We start from the raw sequence: 21,235 nt of genomic DNA on the forward strand, positions 1-21,235 counted from the left end.
TCCCACTATTTTAAAATCTCCAATCGGCTGCCAGTTATACTCGCGATACTTTACAGATTCAAGCAAAATTTTAACACTTCCATAATTTTCAAGATGTACTGAATGAGCGATTGGAAGAGATGGGAATTCATTTCCGTTGTGTAATAAAACAGCTTTTAAGCTTTTTGTGACGCTGTCAATGAATAAAAGCTCTGCTTTACGTTTTGGCAAATTTAAATCTCTAACCAAATCATTAAAATCTTCTGTAGTGATGAAATGATGTTTTGGTTGTTCTGGTGTCGGTAAAAACTCCTTATTGGAATTACTTTTATAAAGTAGCAGTCGTTAACGTGGTCTTTTGGTTCTTACCAAATTCTTGATATTGCAAATTTCATAGACCTTTTCTCAACTCGATACCAACCTAAAATATAGAAATAGAAATTAATATGTCTATTATATTTAATTCACCATTTAATTAAGATTTTCTTACCTTCCAAACATCTTTTACAATAACTACAAGCAACATGTGGAGCCCATGTCTTGGTTCCGCACCGGACAGTCAAAATATGCTTCGTAGGCTTCACAGAGAACGTAAGATGTATTTAATTTGTATTTTACATCTCAATCTCTAATAAATTGCCCACATATATGACAAAATGCATCAGCATCATATTTACACTTTCTCGACGACATTTTAAGTTATTCTAGATTTGTATAAAACACCTGATCGTTGTTTATCACTCTAGTGCCATCTATCAGCAAGGTGTGAACGTTAAAACCCCACTCTGATGTATTAAAAATGATTAAAATATATATTTACAACTATTACAAAAGCAAACTTTATACCAAAAAAAGGTATTTTCGTTTTTGTTCAGCAGAATATCATAAAATAAACTTTAGGACAAAGAGCGAAAATTATTTTGTAGAGTCGTGTTATTTTAATGGATTGAAATGAAAAAACTTAAGTCGTTTAACATAATGGTAAATGTTTTAGAATATTTTTACTTCTAATATCCAACAAAATAATATAGAAGCATAATATTCCATTAAAAAGTATTGTTAGAAAGAAGGTACTTTACCTAAACTGGTACTTCTATGATAGTCACGAATAACAAGTTAGTTAAAGAGTTGTCAAAAAAATAAATAAATAAACGTCGCTAATTTGGTCTCTATCACATTTCACAAGTTGAATATAATTTACATACCGTAGAAAGAAAGTCTCAGGTAAAGAATTCTTGAAGTTATTGTTGAAATATTCTTCATTTATCATTTCTGAAAACAACTTATTTCAACTCATAGAGGGGAATATGCCATCAACAAATTTATTATTACACTACTCAAGTTCAACAATGGAAAAAAAACTATTTTTGTTATTTATTCCATTTTTCATTTCACAATGCCAGAAAAACCGTTAGTTTTGTGATATTCGCAGTTTTTTCAATTGAATAATTTTTTGCATAAATTTGCCGGAAGGGTTTCTAAAATCTTTTCTTAAATCATGGATGGGAATGGGTTACCAATAAATATATTACTATAACGCTGAAGTTAAAAATGTAAATAAGTAATTTTGTTATTCATATATCATTTCATTTTGTATCACGTAATGAAAGGGAATCATCGGTAACAATAGATAAAATTACGATAACTCTTCTTGATGTACCAACAAAAACAGGGCAATTCATCATGAGTTCATATATGATGATTGGGTGAATATCAAAAAGTAAAACACAGAAGATCATATATAAATCAAATTGTTTGTTGAGTCCTTGAAGACAATTGGTAAGAAAAAATTACGTTAACAAATAAAAAAGGCCTTCGATCAAAAAGCTGTCACTATTCCAAACATTAATATTTTATTATAAATTTTGGAAATTGAATTAAAAATACATAACAAATTTTATAAACATAAATTATTTCTATTACATTTTTTCCTTAAAATTAGTTTCCACTCTGGCCATCATCTGAGATTTTGTATTTTGTGAGATGAAGGAACTGGCATTAGATGTTTCAAAATTTTAGGCATTTGTTGGAGCTTTTCCATTATTACCCGGGGAATAACTTCATTGTCCATGTAGTTGACCACACGACCTTCTGGATACTGATAGCGAATATGATGTTTACCTGAAAGAATAATGTGGTTGAAAAAAGTGTCCACGTTTTATAAATTCATTATATCCAAGTCAATAGTACCACCACCACATATTAATTATAATCAATATCAATAAAATTATTGTGGATTTTTTTTAATTTTCAACAAGAACAAATGAACCCTTAGACCTTCTGTAAAAATGAAATATTCGGTATACGTTATATAAACATGGATGAATGAAAGAAAAAGTGATTTGAAAAAATGTCACTCTACCTTTTTCTTCAAATGTATGCATACCACAAATTTAATTTTTAATATCATAAATTTGTCTATAAAAATTCAATGTGGCACAATGAGAGCAATAAAAAAATAGAACATAATTACCATCAACCCAAAGTTGAGACCCGTCTGGGTATCGAACCTGCACTTCACCATTTGCCAGTTGAAATGCTGTGCCTATTCCTGGTACAGTAACGCGTTTTTCTTTTGTGTTGGAAGTGTTACCAAAACAGGATCCAGGATTTGTTGCATCAATAGAAATTGTGAAAGAAGGCTGAAATAGAAATGAAATATGATATTTTAGAAGTATTTGTCATTTATCGAGATTGTTGGCAGTCATTTATATTCGGTGAGTTTCTCAAAATATTTTCAGATGTAAAAGGACCCATAGCACTCCTGAAGATTATAATCACTCGTGTAGACAAAAAGTCGAGAAATTCACTCAAAATAAATGACGATCAACTGTCTAGAAAAATAAAAAAAACAATGGAATCTAACCACACTAAACTTATCGAGATTTTATCTTTCGAGCTATTTTTTAATGTCATAAATAACTCATTATAAGAATGCACAATAAAAAGCATTCATGGTACATTTTATCCAAATAGATATCAAAATCTATTTCCATATTGAGTAGTTTTGATATCTCTTTCCGTAATATCATGAGCATTCCTTTTTTCATTACATTTTTATTATTCAAGAGTTTCCATATGTTTTATCCAAAAATTTGATAAATTTTAAATGATTCCATTTTGATTTCAAAATGTGTTCAAAACTCTTTCTATAAAAAATATTTTGAAATTTAAATTTTTGAACAAAAATTAAATTATGAAACTACTCTCACAATCACAGTTTGCGGTTGGTTTTCTTTTCCTAAAATTCCTCTGTAAGAAGCTGGCCGGCGTCCAAGAATAACAGGAAATGATGTTCGAGGTAGGCTTGACAGAGTTTTTTCAAGCAGCATGCAATAGTCAAGAGAATCTTGGGTATGGCTCCACATTAGCTCAAGTTCCCCAGTAAGTGTTATACATTCAGATGGTGAACGAAAAATGTACTTGTTTCCAGATGAATCTATTATCGTGATGCCCTCGGCTATAGACTGAGTAACTTTTCCACCTTTAAAAATAGTTTCAGAATTAATGCTCACTTATTAAAAAATATTTGTAAAAATTATAACTTACAACTATTGATATTTGTTAATTTTTTTTCCTTTATATAGAAGTTTATTATTTTAATGATTGAAGGTTGAAAAATATAAAAAACAAAGACAAAGTTATTTGTCTCAAATACATTATCGGATCTATATTATTTTTACTCTAAATGAACGATCTGCTAATATTTATATTTTTGTTAATTTCGCAGCTTTTCGAGATTATATCACTATTTTTTGACATGTTACACTCCAAGGGAAAACCTCTGCAGATATCCTGGCAGTTACACATAATAAACTGAAATTCAGACACGTCTTGAATTACTAGGTTAGCATCAGGGAATTTTGCAGTCAACCCTGATATGGGTTGGATATCCAATTGTCGTCAAGAGAAGACCAACCTGCACCTCCATAAGACATCTATTGAAGATGTATATTTTTCGGATATCTCACGGGTGTCCTTATGATATCTACTGAAGCATATACATTCCAAATGCATCGAACGATATCTCAAGGACACTCATTTCATGCCCAAGGATACTCCAATCTAAATAGGAAAGGTATTGTCTCGGAAGATATTCATAAAATACTGAGCCCCTCGGTGGCAAAAAACTGAGTAATTCGAGACAATAAAAGTGCCCTGATAATGTTTCATATAAAAAAATTAAATCAATTTGAATGCGCCTATACATAACCTAGAAGTTTGAAAGATTTCAGTGTGATTTTAGTTATTTGCAAAGAAAAAGATAATTTGGTATTGATTGTAACACCAATTTCTTTGACTTCATATACATTTTTGAGTGGGAGGGAGTTAATGCAGTATTCATAGGTAACAGGTAACTGAGAGCGATTGAAACAAATGAACTGACACTGAGATTGAGATCCAAACAATTGTTCTTACACCATTCATACAAATGATTCAAATCATCTTGAAGTCTTAGAAATTCATCTAGGGATTGAATTGAGCGATATAACTTGAAATCATCAGCAAACAGTAATCCTGTAGAGTCGGTTGTTTGATCAATAAGATCATTGACAAAAATATAGAAAAACAATGGTCCACAGTAACTGCCTTGAGGAATCCCAGACGAAACATTTATTGTTTGAGAAATAGCGTATTCAAAAAACACTTTATTATGAGATTTTTCACTAAACAGTTTTACAAAAAGCAACACATGTTTCGCCATACAATGGCTTCTTCGGGCGTGTCTTTACTAACTATATTCTACATATTCAATGCTTTATATACCTAATTTTACAATTTGAAGTACCTACATTTCAAGTACTCGATTTTTGCCTGGTCATTTTATTATTTAAGGTGTACCTGAGTTTGTAATCAATTAAATTACCTGTACCAGTTTCCACATTTGAAAAACATTTAGTAACGGGGAGTTATTCAATTCTAATTGATCATTGAGTAAATTACCCGAATTCTTGAATCTATTGATTTCTCAACATTCTTGAATGTTGAGTTTCAAACTTTTCTAAATGTAACACATCTTATTCATGATTGAACTCATGTCCTTCTGCTGAAAGGTGGTTTGCAAATGTGGAATTGGTCTTTCTATTCACAAAACTACTGCTATGCTTTTTAATTATTTGGGAAAATTTTCTTCTTGTTTGGCGAATATACAGTTTTGGGCAAGAGCCACAAGTCAGCTTATATACTCCTGATCTATCTGAAACCGAAATTTTGTCTTAATTGTTTTTAATAAATTTACTTAGACTATTATTCGTTCTGTAAGCTATGTTTACGCATTCTTTCTTCAAAAAACGGGCAATATTATTGGTGGGTTCACCCATAGGCTCATGAATCCATATTCTGGTCAATCTGAATAACTTTCGCTTATAGAATTTTTCTAAATTTTAAATTCAATAAGAGTAGTTTACTCGTGCATCGATAGCTAATTTTTGGTTCTTCCTGTATGGTGAAAGTTTTTTTTATTAGATGAGTTATTTCCCAAATATGACTAAAATCATTGGTCCAGTGTATGTACAAGAAATGATGCTAAAGAAAAATTCAGTAACTTTGAAATCACATTTATGTTTTATTATAACACTAGTACTATGTTGTTGTATCGCTGCTGTTCCAATGTTTTGACAGAATCGGAATCAACGAATTTAGGCGTGCGCAGCATTATAGAAGAGTGCTTTCAAAAAAGTGTTCCACAGCGCCATCTAGTGGCGAGTTACAGAAAAATTGATAGCCTAATAACCTTCTCTATGAAAAATTACTCATACACGTCACGTTTCATCACGATCGGTTGAGAGATGTCGAAGTTTATCACTTACCAACCAACCAACAAACATCCATTTTTATATATTAGATTAGCTTTCCACTCACTAAAGTAAGATTTAAATCAAAGAGAACAGTCCTGAGGTTACAGTCTCAAGAGATACTTTAATGCTTGCATGTGATGCATATGAACAACATAAAAATATCTATTAAACTTGTAAACAACAATATCAAGAAACATTATTAGAGGCTAAAAAAAGAAATGACCACAGTATATCAAGTAAGACAGATAATTACAGCAAAACTGTGTGGCAAATCATCAAATCCGAAACAGGTCGGAAAAATAAAATCTTAAATGAACCAGAAAATCTAACAGCTAGCCAGATGAATGACTTCTTTATCGATAATATAAACACAATTCTATTGCACTGGCCTGTAACAACAAATGAGGTAAGAATAATCATAACAAAGTTAAAAAATAAAAAACTGAAGATATAAATGGGGTGAATGTTTTAGTCATAAAGATTGCCTTTGAATGTATAAATCAACCGTCAATGGATATTATCAACACTTGTCTAAGTGAAGGTTACTTCCTTTAACTATTAAAAATTTTTAGAATCCTGCCAATTCATAAAAAAGGTGTTACATCAGAAACAAATTCTTTTCGACAGATAGCAATACTGCTATTTTGAACATATAATTTACGAACAACTAGTAAAATATTTTGATATAAATAATCTGAATCTTCATCAATTTGGGTTTCAGAAAGGAAAATTTCTTACAAATAGTATAAAAGACGGCTTTAATAAACAAGAAAAATATGTGAGCGTTTCTACAGACCTTATTGGCCAAATTAGATTCCTACAGAGATGTGTCTGCTTAGACATGATGAAGTCATATCTTAACGAAAGATATCAAATTGTTGATCTGGGAAATACCAAGACTGAAAAAAAGAAAGATATTAAGAGGAGTGCCACAAGGGTCGATATTGGAGCAACTTCTGTTTCTAATTTATATCAACGACCTGCCTCGCTTGATGAAATCGTCAGACATAGAAACTATATTGTATGCAGATGATGCAAAAAACAGAAACACTAACCTTTAAAACAATTTGCTTAATTCGAAATCACAAAAATTCTATCAAATTTTCAAGAGTACAAATAGATTCTAACCTGAAATGGATAGACCATATAAATAGCATGTGTAGTAAACTCAGTAAGACAGTTTTTGCTATCAGAAGAATTAAAAAAAACAGTAAATCAAAGTATGGCATTTGCAACATATCATTCACATTTTCATTCAGTCCTTAGGTATAGCATAATCAATTGGAGTAATGCATCAAAGGTGTGTCTTGATAGAACATTTGTCATTCAAAAATCTGCAGTAAGAAGCATAATCTCTGCCAATTATGATGAAAAGTGTTGACCAATATTTGTAAAACTTAAAATAATGACCCTATATTCAGTTATTGTTTTTGAAAATCTGCTTCTTGTTCAACGGAACTTGGTAAATAAAGTTTCTCACAAGGATATACATCAACATAATACAAGAAATAAATCAAACCTTGTTCCCACAGCTAATAGGTTAAAAAGGTCAGAAAATATAGAAAGTAAGCTATACAATGCCTTATCTGTCGATTTTCGTAACTTGCCATTGAGAAGATTAAAAAATTTATTGAAGAAAATATTAACCAAACATCGATTATATGAAATTGATCAATTTTTCGAAGTTGTTCAAGAATAAAGAGGCAGTTTTGTGGTCGCCTCCTGAACTTGTACTCAACATTAAGTCGATATAATATGTCAGTTATGTGATTTATAATTTGTTAAATACTCATGGCTTTACATTTTGGTCAATTTTTGTAAGATTAAAATTGTATCATTTCGACTTGTTTTTTGTAAATATGTAGAAACTGTATTGACGAATCATATCCTTTCAAATTTATTTTAGAAATTGTATTGATGTGTCTAAAAACTGTGTTTCTAAAGACTAATAACAATTATTATTATTATCATAATATCAAATCAAACCTAGGAATTTCTGCAGAAGCATTTATGAACTTTTAATATTCAGTCACAATTATATTTGAATATTTCATTCCATCAGTTCAATCTGATTAAGACAGTGACAGTGATTGAAATTGTGGGAATGATGCATAACTAGGCCCCGAGAGTCAGGTATGATACAAGAATGAAAACACTTAGATGTTAATGATATGGCTGTCAGTTTTATCGCTGTTGGAAAGAAGTGTTTTTGCTGTAAAACTCTGAGACAAACTCTTAAATCTGATTTAAAACCTATAAATCAATGTAATAGCTAATTTGAAATTTATGATAAATAGAAAAGTAATATTCAAAAAAAAATTGATCATGAAAAGGCCAATAATTACAATAACTACTTTCTTGACAGATATAAACTCAACTATTCAACCATCTGTTAATTCGAACCAATATGTTTCGCTATAAATCAACTATCATTTTTCAACATTTAATAGGTTGACCTTTAGCGATTAAGAACTACTTCATTTCATTTATGTAGGTACCATATCTTTTCAAGAAATTTATAAGTACAATTTGAAAAAATGAATATATGATCCTCACAACTCCCCATAGTAAATACATGTTAATGACTGAAACTTTCAAAATATGATATATATCAAGAATTAAATAGATGACACTTTACAGGGAGTATTATCAATAATAAATAAAACTTAAATTTGATAAAAACAGAAACCTCTTCAGAGGAACATCATCAAGTGACCATTGATAGGGAATCTGCAAGCAAAGATCTTTTGATTTCAGTTTTTTTTCTGTAAATATTTTTCAAGTAGCATACTGTATTTAATCTAATCATACCGAGGAAAATAAAAATACAAGATAAAGTAAATGATATATACTATTTCAAAAGAATATTCTCAAAATCCACTTTTTGACTATTCACTGAATGACGATGTCACAATATTATAAGATAAAAGACAAATAACTAAATATAAGTGAATTTATTTATATTTTATATTAGTTTAAATGAGTGATCGGTTAATTTGTTAATGTATGGTTGTGGGTGACATATACTCTCATTTTTAAATTTCTTGTATATACCTGTGCGTAATTCTCATTTCAATGTATGATCTTCTATACAACCAATTTAGGTTCATAATTTGAATTGCAAAAGCTTCAAGAAAACATAAACTTGATGAAATAGTTTCAGGCAATCCAAAATAACTTACCCTCATAAAAGCAGGCTTCAAAATCAGTAAGGTTCTCCATAAGAAAGCATTTCGCCTTCTCAGTGTAGTATGTGATTTTGGGAGTTTTTGCTCTAACCAAATCCACAAACTTGTGTGCATACATATATTTTTTCCAATGTTTCTCAGGTAGATTCTCTAATCCGTAAATCTTATCTGCCCCTGAACTGGCGACGGTGGAGGTTCTTCTGCGAGTGGAACACCCTTACCACCTTCGGGTTCATACAAAATTATGCGTAAACCATCGGGAGATATTCTCATAACCTCACAAACCATGTCTTTTTTGTGATAACCTTTTTTCTTGATGAACTCTATGCAAACTTCTCCGTCTTTGAGAATACTGAGTATGGCGTTTTTTGTTTGATGTCGAGTAGGAAGAAGTCGTTTTGAACATATTTGTAACAGTTTTTTTCTTGATCTCTCATAATTACAGGGGCTAGGGTCCCGAGATCTTTGGAAGTTTTCCTGTGGTTTGCAGTGGTATTCTCCTGATGAATGTGAATTAGGAGTTTGACTGTAGAGACATTTTCCTGTGGTCTCACTACAAGAAGGGTCAGAATGGTGAGAGTGAAGAGACTGTCGGTACATCATACGATTCGAGAAACCTGAAAAATTATTCTAAACTGTATAGTCTAATAAACAACGAACACATATTTCTCCCAGAATATTCATTCGAAGACATATAAAATGAAAATATGCGTTTTGATTTTCTACTCCTACTCCAGTATCTAAATATTGAAAACTTCTCAAAAATCAACAAATATTTGGAAATGTGTAGATGAATTACAAACTGAATAACACAAAATATTCCTTGAAGAACATGTAAAAGAAAATACCCTTTTTGACTTTCTACTTCTCTTTCTGTATACTGAAAAATTGAAAACTTTTGAGAAACCAAATCAAGATCTAGAGGCAAACTGGTCATAACACAGCATCCCAGCTTATTCATCATCACTCTCATAATTATTACTTGGTATGGTCGATTACAAAAGGTTAAAAAAGAAGGATGAGAAAGCTTCAAATTAGTACATTTTCTTACTCACCTCCTCCTGGATCTGCTGGGGGATTACATTTTTGGCTACACTGACTCAATCCAGCTAGACTATCATGACAACAAGGTATTCTCGATCCTTCGCAATGAGACCCACAATTTGAAAAAACGGAAACATGGTCCGATTGTCTTGAATTTATCATTGGATTTTGATGGGATAAGTTTTCACAACTACGTATTTTCAACTGTTCCATACCAGAACATATAGGAGTATTACCATAGTGATTTTGCAAGGGCAAGCAGTCACTGTTTGTTTTTCTCTGATGAGGGTCTGAATAAGCATTATGTGAATAAGGCAAAGATGTGATTTCACCATATGTACTGTCTCTTTTGCTAGACATTGTGTGGATCCCGCTATCATGGGTATGATGAGAAGATAAGATCTTGAAAAAATATGAAAAAAATCAATTATCATAATATGAATATTTCTTTGAAATTATCGAATATTATCGAAAAAGATAATTTTTTTGGGCTTTAATGAAGCTATAACCTCTTACATTATGATGAGCTGTTGAAAATGTTACTTTCATCAAAATAACATTTGCGGGAAAACAGTCATTTCAAATTCACTTTGAAATATCCTTCACTAAATTAATTTAATTCATATATTATTACAGAGTCTGAATTATGATAATTTTTCTCATACATTTTTATATAAAGTGTGAGACACCACTCAGTTGTGTTATAGAAGTATATTTTACAGCATTTAATATTGAGAGCCTTATGAAGAGGTAAGTATTATAATAAAAACAATGTAGATTTTCGATAAGAATGATCAAATGACATTCTCATCCAAGATAGATAGTTACTGGATGTCTGTCCTGAGGTCATGAGATTGCCTTTTTGTGATGAGTATTTTTTTTGTCTACTTTGAAGGTTTAACTAGACTTATCAAAAAAAATACAATGTTTCAGTCGAGATAATATTTCACATTTTTTATATATATATATATATATATATATATATATATATATATATATATATATATATATATATATAAAATAAATAGATAAGTACTTTTTGATCATTCCCATATTGATTTCAATTTAAAAGAATTTTGGATTTTAGGAAATCCAAAGTATGTATGTAGTGTATGACTTGTTTTAAATACCACCTTCATTCCTAGTCCGTCAATTCATAACAAGTCATACACTATAGAGCCTTTTAGAAAATCCAAAGGACAAAAGTTGGAAAAGTGTGGAATTTACAAAATGAAACGTAAGGAATGTGATGCAAAATATTATGGACAGACCAAAAGATCTATCAAAATCCATACTTATAAATGCGAAAGTCACAATGGTATATAGGTGCTTCTTAGATCTTAGATGCACACTGAGAAGAGATTTTCAAATATTCCAAGTAGGACGCCCCCGGGTTAAAAGGAGCTCGTTTAAATATGAAAATTACCTTTTCATCACTGTTTCTCAGTACCGCTTTATTTTCGGAGGCTAAAATTTTGTATGTGAGTTCGTTTTATGTTGTAGATGTGCAATAAGAAAGGATTTTTAAATATTTCAACTGGGGAACCAGCCGCGAGGAAAAAGACGCCATCATAAAATAAAGTTACCTTTTCATCACTGTTTCTCCATACCGCTATACAGGGTGTTTCAAATTCGATCATCACCATTGGGATCTCGGAAACTATGAGAGATACGAAGATGATTGAATTGGGGCAAAGTTGCGCATTTACCTGACTAACAATATGCCGTTGAGAAAGTTCTGAAATTCCTAGTATGTCCTGAGATATTCGAAAAAAACTGAAATTTACGAAAATAGTTTTTATTTTTTCTGGCTTCATTTTTCGAAGGATTCGAAAATAAATTGCACTTCCACATTGCCAATTTCTCCCTGCTACATCATGGTGTTTTCAGATTTGCTATACGACGTTTCGTCTTCCGGCCACCATCGTCAACTTTATTTTTTATTATGGGCGCTATATTGGATTATTTCTGTTTTGAATAGAACCAGATTTTACCTTTTCGATAATGTCTCATAAGTTATCATTCTTTTTCGAAAAATTGAAGATATTGAACAAAATCAATTTTTATCATAATAGACTTTGACTTTGATTTTTCTAAATTTGACTTTCAATTTGTTACACTCAATGATATTTTGTTATTGTACAAGACATTGAATTTTTGGTGAAAAATGGCTTTCACGAATGAAGGAAAAAGAGATATGATACAAATTTATTACAAATACGATAGAAACAGTGTTAGGGCATCAGAAATGTATTTAAATTTGTATCCCGAAATGTGACAACCACATCGAACTATGTTCAAGTTATTGGATCAAAATCTCACCGAGTTTGGTTCATTTGAAAAGCCGAGGAAAAAATACGGAGACAGAATCAACAACCAAAATTTGATAAATGAGGTATACATTAGGTAAATTAGAATTGTGTCCTTTTCAATGAAATTAACAAATAACAATAATTAACTAAAATGTAAAGACAAAAGTAAATGATAGCAAATGCTCAAAATGCTGGCCTTGTTCATGATAACACAACTGTGCCCTTCTTTGAATATTATTCACTGCACGATTAATTTCCCTCCTCCTGAATCGTCCGAATTCTCTAACAATGCTGTGTTGAAGGTCCTCAATATTTTGATATTCCCTTTGACCATAAACTCTATTTTCCAGTGTACCCTGTAAGAATATATCCATATCTCTTAAGTCTGGAGACCTTGCTGGCCACCTCACCAGCCCATTATTCCCTATCCAATTATCACCAGATGTTATAGTTAGCCAAAGGTAGATCATCCAAACTGGTGATAGGTTTTCCATTCAGAATTCCGTCAAATAAATGCCCAAACGTTATTACATATCGCACTTGAGGTCGAATTTCTCGGAACTACCTGGGGTTGTTTATGCTCCAAATGTGTTCATTATTTCGGTTGAATATCCCACAATTCGTAAAAGTGCTTTCATCTGTCCAAATTACATTTTCCAGGAAAACAGAAAAATCAGGTCTTCTTATTAGCCAATTACAAAATTCTAATCGCCTTTCATCTCCTGGAATGCAATTTTTGAGATATGTGTATTTTTAACATTTTAAACCGCTTCATTCAAGTATCTGCACATTATTAATTTTTATTGAAAAGGACACAATGTCTAACTTACCTCATACATACCTCAGTTATCAAATTTTATTTAGTTTCCTGGTCCATTCTGTCTCCATATTTTTTCTTCAACTTTTCAAATGAACCAAACTTGGTGAGATATTGATACAATAACTTGAACATAGTTCGATGTGGTTGTCGTCTTTCGTGATACATGTTTAAATACATTTCCGATGTCATAACACTGTTTCTATTGTATTTGTAATAAATTTATATCATATCTCTTTTTTCTTCATTCGTGAAAGCCATTTTTCAAAAAAAAATTAATGACTTGTACAATAACAAAATATCATTGAGTGTAACAAATTGAAAGTCAAATTTAGAAACATCAAAGACAAAGCCTACTATGATAAGTAATAATTTTTTCAATATCTCCCATTTTCCGAAAAAAAATGATAACTTATGATACATAATTGAAAAGGTAAAATCTGGTTCTATTCAAAACAGAAATAATCCAATGTAACGCCCGTAGGAAAAAATAAAGTTGTTGATGGTGGCCGGAAGACGAAACGTCGGATATCAAGGTTTGTTTGAAGGTGATTGACAATGTTTCATGATGAATTTCACTAGTTCGGACTTCCAATGTCTAATATATAAATGAATTGAAATCCCCGAAACAACTAAAAAAAGGAAGAATTAAAAAAAAATAGCTGTGAATAACAATTATATTGAGCAAAAAATTGAAATGAAATAATAGTGAAATAAAATACAAGTGAAAATAAAACACTTGAAAAAAATAAAAATAAAGAAATACAAAATGCAAATAAAGATAAAAATAAAAAATAAAAAGTTAAGAGATTTCACGCCAAGTGTTCACGACGTTTCAATTGTTAGTATCCACAATCGTCTTCGGGTGATGACTGGACTAATTCCTCCGAGAGAGGACTATTTATGGGTCGTTCGAGTACTTTCACTTGTCCTCGCTTTCCATTTTCTCCGCTTCACTGGTTCGATGGTTGATGACCGTTTGACGGGAGTTGGCCATTTTTCGCTTGATGGTGGATTTCCATATGTTGCGTATTTCTACGCTGGCTTGGCTGAATATGTTGTTGGACAACAAGTATGCGGCTTCCTTGAATTTTCTCCTAAACCAATGTTCCTCTCTGTGTAAGATCTCAGCTTGGGACCACTCGATGTTGTGTTGATGGGTCCAAACATGGTCTGCTATTCCTGATTTGGTGGTTTTCCCTCGCTGTGTGTGTTTTTTGTGCTCGGTAATGCGAACATTCAATGGCCTCTTAGTTTCACCAATATAGGATTTTCCGCACTCACAGGGTATCCGGTAAATGCAATTCTTGGAATCGCAGTCCGCGTTTGGTGGCCTGGTTTTCGTGAGGCTGCTACGGATAGTGTTACTGGACCTGAAGCAGGTTCTGATGTTGTACTTGGGACTAATTCTTCGTATCCTCTCCGATAATCCTGTGATGTAGGGAAGTGCAAGCACTGGTCGCTTTCCTGGAATGGCTACTCCAAAGAAAAGATTTTGGCTAAAAGACAGCAGGAGCCTAGCAAGGAAGAGAAGCTGTCACAACCAGTGCTTGCACTTCCCTACATCAGAGGATTATCGGAAAGGATACGCAGAATTGTTTCCAATTCTCCAAGAATTGCATTTACCGGATACCCTGTGAGTGCGGAACATATGGAAACCCATCATCAAGCGAAAAATGGCCAACTCCCGCCAAACGGTCATCTCCCACTGACCAACTGAAGCAAAAAAATGGAAAGCGGGGATAAGTGAAAGTACTCAAACGACTCATAGATAGTCATCTCTCGGAAGAATCAGTCCAGTCATCACCCGAAGACGATTGTGGATACTAACAATCGAAACGTCGTGAACTAACTTGGCTTGAAATCTCTTAACTTTTTTATTTTTATCATTATTTTCATTTTGTATTTCTTTATTTTTATTTTTTCAATTGTTTTATTTTTATTTGTATTTTATTTCACTATTATTTGATGTCAGTTTTTTTTGCTTAATGTAACACAGATATTTATTTTTAATACTTCCTTTTCTTAGTTGTTTCAGGGATTTCAAATCATTTTATATATTAGACAATGGAAGTCCGAACTAGTGAAATTCGTCGGATATTAAATCTGAAAACACCATTATGTAGCAGGGAAAAATTGGCAATGTGGAAGTGCAATTTATTTTCAAACCCATCGAAAAATGAAGCTGAAAAAAATAAAAACCATTTTCCGAAATTTCAGTTTTTTCCGGATATCTCCGGACATACTGGGAATTTCAGAACTTTCTCAATGGCATATTGTTGTTAGTCAGGTAAATGCGCAACTTTGCCCCAATTTAACCATCTTCGTATCTCTAATAGTTTCCGAGATCCCAATGGAGAGGATCGAGTTTGAGACACCCTGTATTTCGGAGGCTGAAATTTTGTATGTAGGTTCATTTTATGTTGTAGATGTGCACTAAGAAAGGATTTTAAAATATTCCAACTGGGGAACCAGCTACTAGGGAAAAGGCGCGTTCTTAAAATAAAGTTACCTTTTCATCACTATTTCTCTGTACTGCTATATTTCCGGAGACTGAAATTTTGTATGTAGGTTCGTTTTATGTTGTAGATATGCAATAAGAAAAGCTTTTTTTAATATTCCAACTGGCACGCCAGCCGCAGTGGATAAGGCGCGTTCATAGAATAAAATTACCTTTTCATCACTGTTTCTCCGTACCACTATATTTTCGGAGGTTGAAATTTTGTATGTAGGTTTGTTTTATGTTGTTGATGTGCAATAAGAAAGGATTTTCAAATATTTCAACTGAGCGCCAGCCGCGGGCAAAAGACGCGTTAATAAAATCAAGTTACTTTTTCATCACTTTTTCTCCATGCCCAATTTCCGGTGGGTGAATTTATATTTAGTATCAGCATTGCACCTGTGCGGAGCCGGAGCAGGTCACTAATAAGATATAAGGAAGGCCAGAAAAATCAGCAGTCGCCTATCATATTTTGCAACAAAATCATTCCATAGACTTTAGTTCATTAAGATTAGTTAGAAAATTAACAACCACAGGCATCTAGATGCCTACAAGAGTGTAGAAATAAGTAAACATAATAATATTATGAATACCTAATATTATAATATGTAGCTTGTTGAAATAATATTTTAATTATTAGATATATCTGACTGTTACATAAAGCCTCATTGTAAAATTAATTTATGACTAGTAGATAAGGCAACATTGTAAAATGAATTAAAGACAATTAAAAAGCAGGTACCTATAAGATGTATCTATGGTATAAATAAGGATAACATTGTATGTATATTTAGTTTAATCTTCATCTTGAAGATGATCACTTGGTGATTGAAACACGTGTCGAGGTGTTAAAATAACGGTTTGGTGTTGGGATAAAACTCCAGTAATATTCATCAGCTTCATAATAGACCACTTCTTTCACTTCTTCATCATAACTCATCACCTTAAACTTGAGTTTAATCTTTCATTATCTCTTTACAGAGATTATCTATGTAGAAAAAATATATGTACCAGTAGTAAACTCATATCAAATATTGGGTTCGATTGTTGGAACGTAGTAATCACAACTTCTCCATAAAATCATGAATACAGTGCCAACCCAATCTGACAGACTGTGCAACTACTAGAAGGTTAATGTAATGCACATAACTACAATGCAATGCAATACTACAAGTCTTTCCAACCTATCTGAATCTGATTCATTGGAATATTCAATTGATTTTTAACTAACTTACCCTTCCTCTTTTAATAAAGGGGTGTTCCAAAATTTGATCTAATGTAATTCTGTCCCTTGGATTTTTCTGGAGCAAAGAGTCAATGAGGTCTTTAGCTTCCGGTGACAAATGACTAGGTAAATTATAATTCGACATCACAACTTTTGTTAATGTACTTTTAACACCAGGGGTATCAAAAGGTGGTGATCCAACTAAAAGAGTATATAATAGACAGCCAATTCCCCAAACATCAGCTTCGAGGCCATGTGACCCCCTAGAGGCAACTTCAGGAGAGATGAAGTTTGGTGTCCCGCACATTGTCATATGTTTTTCATCAGGTCTTGTTAACTGGGTGGCTAGCCCAAAATCGGCGATTTTCTGAAAACTGTAGGTTAGAACAAAACATATCAAGAAATGTCTAGATAACTCACCACTTGCATATCTTTTGTAAGCAGTAAATTCGATAATGACAGATCTCGATGGAGGATATTATAAGAATGAAGATACTTAATTCCTTCTACAACTTGTCTCATAATGCCACTAACTTCAATCTCCGAGAAACACTATAAAAGGTTCAAGATAAGTAGAACAAGCTGTTGTTATTGGATTTTTGAGTTACATGCATGAATTAAAATATGGACTCATATAAAAAAAATCTAATTAAGTGAAATTATAAATCCTTCACATAGGTATTTATAGAAAAGATTAATTACTCAAAAATAATATGAAATTTATCAAAAATGTTTCAAATAGACAAGTCTAACATTTCTTTCAAATAATTTATGGATGTAGCCGTTACTAGGTGGTAGGAAATCATAATGAAGAAAAGAGAAATGAATCTTTCTATGTTTTTTACCACTTTTATTTGTAACTAACGTTACTGCAGTTTCATCCTATATGGACATTTTCAAACTTATACAATAATAAGTTTTGTATAAATTTGAAAATGTCCGTATAGGACAAAACTGCAGTAACGTTAGTTAGAAATAAAAGTGGTAAAAAACATTGAAAGTTTCATTTCTCTTTTCTTCATTCTAACATTTCTGTTTATAATTTGTGCTATTGACTATTTAGATTAATAGCAATTAATTGATTTCATCAAATTATATACATTTATGAAGGTGGATTCATACACCCACGTAAGTCCCAAGTCATAAGAATTCTAAGTAATTAGATCATTATTTTCAGTGGCAACATTCATGCAGGAGTAAATATATTAATAATAATAATAAATGTCATTTATTGGTGAATACCAAAGGTCCATTAAACGAAGTCTTTCAGCCAGTGTACAATTTTTAAATATTTACAGTGATTTTTACATATGCTTACATAATAAAATTGTGGAAAAAAGGAAAAGAGTATTTAGTAAATAATGAGAGTGATTTGATGTTTTCCCAAATAGTTTTTTCCAGGTATTTGAATTTGGTTGGTTGTTTTTCAGCTCTTTCCCTACATAATGCCTGCAGGGTATCCATGTTAGTTTTGTTTTTTGTAAAGCGGTTTCCTATGTCTTATAGTATCTCCTTTATAGGTTTCACTTTTGTAGTTTCATACAGCAGTACATTTGTGGGATTGTGTGGTATGTTCTGAAGGAGACGCATTTTGGTAATACTCCTTGGTGTGGATATTTCAGCTGTTTGGAGATTATTTAATGCAGGATTACAACAACTTGAATAAATGATGTGTACATATTCGAGAAGTGGACGGCAGATTATTTTATATAATTCAGTTGCAGTTTAAGTATTGATTCCTCTTTTTTTAAATGTCAGACTCCAAAAGTGTTTTCCTCTATTGGTGCATTTTTTTAATCATTTTTGTATATCGGTTCAAGTTGATTTTGTGGTCAACGTCAACTCCCAGGTATTTTGATGATTGTCTGCATCTTACCATTTCGTTGTTGATGTTTATTGTAGGTAGCTTCTCTGAACGGTTGTGATAAAAAATGATAAATTGTAATTTTTCCGTCTTTAGTCTCAATCGCCATTTATTGAACCACATCGTTGTCTTGTCGATGAGGCTTTGCAGTTCCTCTATTGTGAGTGCTAGCATGCAGTTGTGTGAAACTAAGGTAGTGTGAATTGAAGGGGTTATATTTTTTAGGAGTGATTAATTTTTGGGAAAGAAAGGTAGTGTCATCTGCATACTTACTGTAAGATGTAAATGTTTTTATTGAATTCATTCTTGTCTTCCAAGTTGTGATTGTATATATCATGACAGTATATATTGTAGAAAAGAGAAGATAACGGAGAGCCTTGTGGAACTCTGTGTTGGGGAGAAATTTTTGGAAAATGAATTTCTCTGGCGGTGAGGGTTTTGTTCTCAAAATATTTTTTATTATACAGAGAAATTGGATAGGGGGTGTAAATATACTATTTTCAAATACTTATGCATATATATGTGCCCGACTTGTGAATTTTTAGCAATAACAAATCAAAAACATGAATTCCTAGTGTTTGATTTTTGTTAAAATAATGCACTGTGAATATAGATGCTGCTCTTTTGATCATTTATCCAATTTTTGAGGAGGGAGAGATTAAACAAGATTGTGAATTTCTACCTTGATATGGAATCTGAGAGAGGGCACAAATTCACTATTTTGGAAGAGCTGCGAGCTATTTCTTTTTTGGTCATGAATTGACTCTCAGAGAGTACACTTTCTCTGCTTAACTATGATGCATAAACCTCTCAATTCGGAGAACTGGCAAGATGAAAGAAATTATTTGGGACGGAGAGGAATATTTTCGAGAAAAGGGTTGTCACTGTATATAATTTGATACACATTTCACTACTATACTATAATAAATGTACAAAAATACAAAAGAGGGTGAGGACGGAACACTTAGTTTATGTAAACGCAAGGTAACCAAGTTAAACTATTGACATATCACACTTATGTTTTAGATAAAAGGTAAGGAAATATCGATAAGGAAAAATAATGCAAGGTAATAAGTTGGCAATTTTCACTTCCTGCATTGTGATCAGAAAGTGCCATATTGTGATCTCTGATGGATATATCACACTTTTAATTTTTATCGTGCAATATATACTCTATAATAATAGTAGTATTGTGTTGTTTGATGTTTTTATTTAGTGAATGATTGATGAATAAACAATTATTGAAATGAAAAATAATGAAACTTAAACGACAATATTTGTTAATGAAAAAATTACCAAAAACTACTACTATCCTCAGTTATTTCTTTATGTATTCATAAAAGCCAAAAAATAAAATTATTAATCATGCCATTGTTCAACCTTACCTTCCGTTACCTAGTGTTTTAAATATACTAAACTTTAAACTTGCGATATAATACGACTTGAGCCTGTTACAGGAATCCACCCTATGTAATTCTAAGTTTAGAAAGAAATGTATTTTCACATTTCTTTCACACATTTATGGATGGTTATATATAAATATCTTGGTGAAATTTTGAATATTTTTGTCAATGAAAAATTATTACCCTTTCCTTGAAATATTTTTGCAATTCTCCTTTGTGGCAGAGCTCCAGCACAAGATAAACATAATTAACATCCTCAAAACACTCATATAATTCTAAAATTGATGGATGTTTCAATCTGGAATGTATGGAAACCTCCTGCTTCACACGACTTACCATTCCTGTAGCCTGCATGAGCTTTTTATCAATCTGTAATGAATTTTGAATAAGGGTGTTTTTATATCTCAAAATTCATACTTACCATTTTTATAGCTACTTCAGTTCCGGTATTCAAACATCTTGCCCGATAAACAGAGGCAAATCCACCTTTTCCTAATAAATTATGCACTTCATACTCCTGAAAATTAATGAATTTAATCTGAAATCATATTGATAAAAAGAAATATCACCTCAATACTTTTTCCAAGAGACGTCATTTCTTAAATAAAATTCACTGCATCAATGAATTGAAGCAGTTTTTACTAATAAATTTAGTTTCTATAGCCCGGAAAATTATAGGATTTTTCCCATTTTCCATAAATAGTTATGTTTAACTTTGATGGCAACTATAAACAACTTTTCAAATTTACAAATTGAACGTCAATTTTTTGTGTCAATTCATCTTCTTTATTTTTGTGATCTCACAATGTAGTAGCCTGCCACTAACTAAATTTTTAATAGTTTTCTTGCTGACTTGCTAATTTGATGATGGTCCTGCTATCTTGAACAATTTGTAAGTTTTTGGTGATCCAATGATCACTCTTCCTGTGATATTTAGACAGTTTTGTTTCTATTAAAAAAATTGGTACCACATTTCTGCGAGAAGAAGTAACATTTGAAAGGAGAAGTTAATAAATATTATTCTGCTCAAAATAAAGATATATGGACCAAATATAGTATTATAAGCAAGTATAAAAATATTAATACAAATCAACATAAAAAATCG

The 21,235-nt window shown here is 31.7% G+C and overlaps 1 protein-coding gene and 1 pseudogene across 1 annotated transcript; both read right to left on the reverse strand.

The window, feature by feature from the left end:
* Window positions 1–212: 212 nt before the first annotated feature.
* Window positions 213–926, reverse strand: LOC141482944 (uncharacterized; annotated as a pseudogene).
* A 779-nt stretch (window positions 927–1,705) lies between these two features.
* Window positions 1,706–20,897, reverse strand: SAK (polo like kinase SAK). Its single transcript, XM_023171049.2, is given in 11 exon segments — window positions 1,706–2,100; window positions 2,453–2,621; window positions 3,192–3,463; window positions 8,960–9,142; window positions 9,145–9,582; window positions 10,021–10,411; window positions 16,874–17,230; window positions 17,284–17,415; window positions 20,314–20,499; window positions 20,552–20,647; window positions 20,700–20,897. Coding segments are annotated over 11 exon segments (2,415 nt in total). The 5' UTR covers window positions 20,727–20,897; the 3' UTR covers window positions 1,706–1,936.
* Between the last annotated feature and the right edge of the window lie 338 nt (window positions 20,898–21,235).

The sequence above is a fragment of the Leptinotarsa decemlineata genome, unplaced genomic scaffold, assembly GCF_025532065.1.
Source record: "Leptinotarsa decemlineata unplaced genomic scaffold, Ldec_3_MD MMD2_tig00002159_RagTag_RagTag, whole genome shotgun sequence".
Lineage (NCBI taxonomy): Eukaryota > Metazoa > Arthropoda > Insecta > Coleoptera > Chrysomelidae > Leptinotarsa > Leptinotarsa decemlineata.